This window comes from Gastrolobium bilobum, unplaced genomic scaffold, assembly GCF_033153095.1.
Source record: "Gastrolobium bilobum isolate Gb01-03AN ecotype WA unplaced genomic scaffold, APGP_CSIRO_Gbil_v1 utg29767, whole genome shotgun sequence".
In the NCBI taxonomy this organism is placed as follows: domain Eukaryota; kingdom Viridiplantae; phylum Streptophyta; class Magnoliopsida; order Fabales; family Fabaceae; genus Gastrolobium; species Gastrolobium bilobum.
Genome location: NW_026895566.1, coordinates 1 through 5,760, shown reverse-complemented (window position 1 = coordinate 5,760; position 5,760 = coordinate 1). Strand labels below are relative to the sequence as shown.

The window sequence follows — 5,760 nt, the reverse complement described above, 5'->3', positions numbered from 1 at the left end:
GATAAAAAATATTTGAAATTTAACTGCAAAAAAAAAGACTTAATTATACTTTAAAAGAAAATAAATTAAAAATTTAACTTAAAATGTACTAATTTAGAGATTAATTTTGAATATTTTTTTAGAGATTAATCAACAACAAAATTTTGATTTTTTTTTTCTATGGATCGCATGAATAATGTACTAATTTAATATAAATTTAATTTAGCGGAATTGAAGCAACAATCCAACTACTGAGTATAAGTATTAATCCAATACGTTGACCAATCACTTAACAATCAGAATTTAATAACATTGACAGAACATGTGAAAAAGCTGTGACAGGAGTCCATTGGGTCCACATGTTTTTGTTTTCAAAGTTGCACGTGCACAAATAACCTAGGACTGTAAAAGATCACGTGGGGGCAATCGCTACACTAAGTAGGCCCATAAAGATCGCCACGTAAGCAACAATGGAATGTGTATAGCAGCTGATGATTAATATATATATCTCTATATATATATGTTAATTTTATATAATATTTCAAATTTCAAATTAATGTTAAATATAAAAAGTTAAATTAAACAAGAGTCTTAATTACTATAAAAGGATTATAATATATGTTCTTTCGTGTGAAAGGCGGCATTCTCAAAACTGAAAAGTATCCAATGGCTGTAGAGGGAGTGATGGATTCTCCAAGCAAGAAGCCTCAAGGAGGATTCGCCAAAAAGAAAATGTTCTTTGGAATCAATGAACGTGTTGAGGTAATCAATTTCTTGAAAAAAACAATGTTCTTTTCGTTATTGGAATTTCTGGGGTCTTTTTTAATTTATTTTTTTTCGCAATTCTTTAACTTTTGTACGATGCTGTTTTTTTTTAATTGTTTTTCTATCCTTGTCAATGTGTTTCAGTTTGTGAGTATTTGGTTTTCATTGTTGTTGTTGTTAATTCTTGGGTTTTGATTAGTTTCAACGATTGGTTGTCACTGTATTTTGATGGCTACATTACACATACCATTGATGTTTTCATTATTAAATTCCCTTTTTTTTTTATCTACCAAAAAAAAAATCCCCTTTTTTGACGGTTTATTGTACTGTGCATTGTTCCCTTTGTCGTTCTTGCAAAGTACTTTTTTGACTTGTGGCAATGTTTATGGTAATATAATATTAAGTTTTCAAAAATTTTTGTAGTTAAAATTAGTGTGTATTTTTTTTTTTATCTGGAATTTCCTTTTCTAGAATTTGAAAAGTTTTGACTTTTGAAATTTTCAGTTGAGGAGTGCTGAGGATGGGTTTCTGGGGTCATGGCACCCGGGGATAGTTATCCACTGTGAGAAGCTAAAGCGCCTAGTCAGATATGATAATATCTTAGATGATGACGAGATTAATAATCTTGAGGAGTTAGTGCATGTTTCTGAAGCTTTGGATGGTCAAAGTAGCTCTTCAGATTTCTATAAGCGCGGTTTCATTAGGCCAGTGCCTCCTTTGATTGAGTTTGATAAAAGGAACCTTAAATTTGGTGTGTGTGTTGATGTGAACTATCAGGAAGCTTGGTGGGAAGGTGTTATATTTGATCACAATGATGAGAAGGAGGAGAGGAGTGTGTTTTTCCCTGATTTGGGTGATGAAATGAATGTTGAAATTCACCAACTTCGGATTACTCAGGACTGGGATGAAGTTGCAGAGAAGTGGGAGCAGCGAGGGAAATGGGTGTTTCTTGAATTGATTGAGGAGTGTGAGAGGACATCATTTGTTGGAGTTTCAGCAAAGCAGATTTGGTATGATGTACGGGGAAAAAGTGATTTTAACAGGATTGGGGAGTGGACATTCAATGTGAAGGACTTATGGAGAGACATGGTATTGGATGTTGTTGATGAGTACTTTTCTCTTACTGCAGAAGAAGTTTTCTCAGTCTTAAACCTTCCAAGGAGTTTATTCAATGAAACACCAGAGGTGGAGTCTGTTGAACCTGTAGCTAATGGGGACTTGAACACAACATTACCTGAAAAGGAAATTTTGATGCAGAAAGATCCTCTTCCTCCATTTGAAGAGGTCTTATCAGAGTTTCAAACTGAAATCCCCCCTGATGATGCTGGTGAAGAAGTTTCAGGTTCTAGCTGTTTTGAGAATAATAGAGAAAATATATCCTCAACTCGTTCAAGGTCCGGGCATTGGAAACCTCTTAAGTTTTCTGAAGTTGAATTATGTCCTGATGCTGTTAAGCAATATGCACTTGGTTCTAAGAGCATAGCAACTAGGAAACTTTGGACTAAAAAAGTACATAAACATCTTGCATACCTTGGATGGAAAATTGAGTGGACATCTAAATTTCGTGGGTATAAACGTTACAGGTACAAGTCACCTGATGAACAGGACCAGAAGTTTTACCTCTCACTCACTAAAGTTTGTAAAGTTATGCAAAATAACTCCAAAACAAACTTCTTGATGTCCCAAAATGATGAGAGTATAATGCATCATACCTTTGACTCCCATCTTTCACATGTGCCTCTTAATCCATCCGAAAAGATTCAGGATCCAGATACTTCTCTTGCAACTTTGCCACCTCCTCCTGTTGAAGTTGTAGATGAACCAGAATTTGCAGATGAACCGGCGTTTTGTCCTCAAGCTGTTGTGGAATATTATAATGCATTCAAAAAGAACAGGACTGATAAAAGAAAATGGATACAGAAAGCAAAGAAGCATCTGCTAGCAGAAGGATGGACTTTGGAACATCATCCAACTAATAAAAGAAGGGGAATTAAATATATATGTCCACAAAAGAAAATTTTTCTGACACTCCATGCAGCATGTGGATTTTGTATCAAAGAAAGCATTCCTAAATGGACTAATTCTGGCATGCAACTTGTAAATGAAAATGACTCAGTCATTAATGAGGAAAATGTTGATCAAGTTCAGAATGGTGATTTATTAAATAGAGTATCCCAATTGCCTCCGGAGAAACCTGCATTACATGGCATAGATGGCGTAGCTGCAAGTGGATCTACTGCAAATAGGAAGCGGAAACGCTTGAGTAATTCAAAGGCTAGCCTACCTAAGCGCCAAAGGAATGGATTACCTGTACGGGTGCTTAGATCAAGTAAAAGGGTGCAAGAGGTGTCTACCCCTTCTCTGTCACACCAGAAGCCACAAAATGTTTTGTCTTGGTTGATAGACCACAATGTAGTGCTACCAAGGTCTAAGGTTTATTACCTGGAAAAAAGCCGGTACCGTGCTATGGCTGAGGGGCGAATAACTCGTGATGGAATCAAATGTAACTGCTGTCAGACAGTTTACAGTCTTGTTGGCTTTGAAAAGCATGCTAGTGGTAGTAGTACCCCCAGACCTGCTGCTAATATCTTTTTGGAAGATTATGGTAGGTCACTCTTAGATTGCCAGATTCAAATAATGCAAGATTATAGGATAAGGGAAACTAAAGAAAAACCATGCAATGGTTTGTTTCAAGGGGAGAATGACTACATTTGTTCTGTTTGCCACTATGGTGGTGAACTTATTTTATGTGATCAATGTCCGTCTTCATTTCACAAGACATGTCTCGGTTTGGAGGTAGATTAGCCTTTTCCTTCTCAATCATGCAATATTTATTTAATGTTATCTTGTTTTTACTTATTACTTCAATTTACGTGGGCTGGTTTCATTTTTCCTCTATAGGATATCCCTGATGGTGACTGGTTTTGTCCATCGTGTCGTTGCGGGATTTGTGGCCAAAGCAAAATCAATGGAGATGAGGATGGACATTTCCTTGCTTGTACTCAGTGTGAAAATAAATGTAAGTACGCTAATATGTATGTTCACTTTAACATTTCGTTCATGCCTGGATATCTTTTTGAGTGTGTATTTTTCTACATATGTAATAATGTAAATCAACATTGCAATGCTTATGGTGTCATCTTTGTCAATCTTATGTAGATCATGTTAGGTGCGTGAAAAGTAGAGCTGTGGATGAATCAAGAAGGTATCAGGAAAACTGGTTCTGTGGAAAAAAGTGTGAAAAGGTACATTAAATCCACCTCCCTCATTTCTTCTAGTTTTAAGAAATTTTTAGTCATTTTTTGCACCAAAAATTAGCAGTTCCTTTTTATTTACTTCCAGGATTTTCTTTCCCTTTTTTTGTTATTGAATTTATTCTGCTTTTACTTTCATTCGAAGCATTATTTTACTGCTCGTTTATTGAAACAAAATTGTATGTATTGTCAATACTTCTGCATATGTGATTCTGGTCAACAGTTACACGTGATTTCATTGAATTTATGAGGCTTTATTTTCTTGAAAAGCAGAAGGTATTTGTTTAATGCCAGAGAAGCATATAAGGCTGTCTGTCTTTGATATATGTGCTGCTAGAAAAGGTTTTTTTACTACACCAGTTCTACTCTACACTCTCATATCTATTTTTTGCAGATATATGAAGGCCTCAACAAACTGTTAGGAGTGCCAGTTACAGTGGGTTTGGGCAATCTAACTTGGACACTAGTGAAGTTCAGCAACTCTGAGAGTTGTAATCTTGGCAGTGCTAAAAGTGAATTGCTAGCAGAAAGTTACTGCAAACTCAACGTTGCTCTTTCAGTGATGCATGAATGTTTCGAGCCCCTAAAGGAACCTTTCTCTAGCAGAGATCTCGTGGAAGATGTTATATTCAGCAGATGGTCAGAAATTCTTATCCTTCAAGATATGCTCATAATGTTTTATTATAATTCTTTGTATATTGTGTTTGTGTTGTACTCATCATATACGTAGTGTGTAAATCATAGGCAGAGGGACCTGCTGACCGTAGTTCTATCTTATATTACGCCTTTTAATCTCACCTTTCCTGGGATGTTCAATTGGAGTGGTTCTAGTTTTATCTATAGGGTAAAGTTGTTCATGTGAGAATGTTTCATAAGTCTTATTTAACAAGAGGATCCTTTACTTCCTTTTGATTTGTATTGTATTTTCTGCAGAAAAAATGTATTCCATTTGACTAGTGATTTTTGAGTCTTTTTACTATCTGTATTTTCTGCAGAAAAAATGTACAAATTGTATTGCACAAATAAGTGTTGAAAAAATGTATTTTCTGCAAAGGATATAATTTCTAGGAGTAATTGTTATTGGATAATATCGGGTAGGTCATTCATATTTATGTGGATTTTTTGGCTTCCTACACGGCTACTGATAGAAATTTATTTTCAGTTAGAGACAAGTAATGGATGTAATTCAGTTATGTAATGTGGTTAGTTATTCTTGTAGTATTTAGGAGTTAGTTATTTAAATAAATAATTAGTAATTGTATTAACTGCAATTTAATGGGCAGTTATTGTGGGAAGATCTGAATTAATGTAGCTGTTATGGTTAAATGCAGCATTTATTTTAGAAAATAACTGCAATATTAGTTAGCAGTGTTTAATGCTCTCTATATATGAAAGTAGGAGGGATGAGTAGCATTATTCTGGTTTTTCATATTGTAAGTTCTGCATAGCAGGGGCTTGGAGAGATCCTCCAATGCTGGGAGCAGTTTTACACTTTTATTATTGCTTGTAATTCTCTTTTAATTCAATAAACTCTCTTTCTTTGTTCACGATAGGAATTTAAACCTATCAGCTACACATTTATACCATTTACTAATGGATTTGTTCACATCTACCATATCATATGATCATGATATCTTCTCTAAATTGTGCTACATTATAGTTTTATCTGAGTCAATACCTGATACCTGTACTTTGGAATTTTGTAGGTCAGAGCTTAATCGGTTAAATTTCCAGGGTTTCTATACCGTACTTCTGGAAAGAA

The 5,760-nt window shown here is 34.9% G+C and overlaps 1 protein-coding gene across 1 annotated transcript; it reads left to right on the top strand.

Annotated features, from left to right (window-relative positions):
- Positions 1 to 645: 645 nt before the first annotated feature.
- On the top strand, positions 646 to 5,756 carry LOC133316867 (uncharacterized; the record flags this gene model as incomplete). Its single annotated transcript, XM_061518663.1, has 6 exons — positions 646 to 741; positions 1,249 to 3,540; positions 3,646 to 3,763; positions 3,904 to 3,989; positions 4,393 to 4,637; positions 5,705 to 5,756. Coding segments are annotated over exons 1-6 (2,889 nt in total), but the record flags the coding sequence as incomplete, so codon positions are not given.
- Between the last annotated feature and the right edge of the window lie 4 nt (positions 5,757 to 5,760).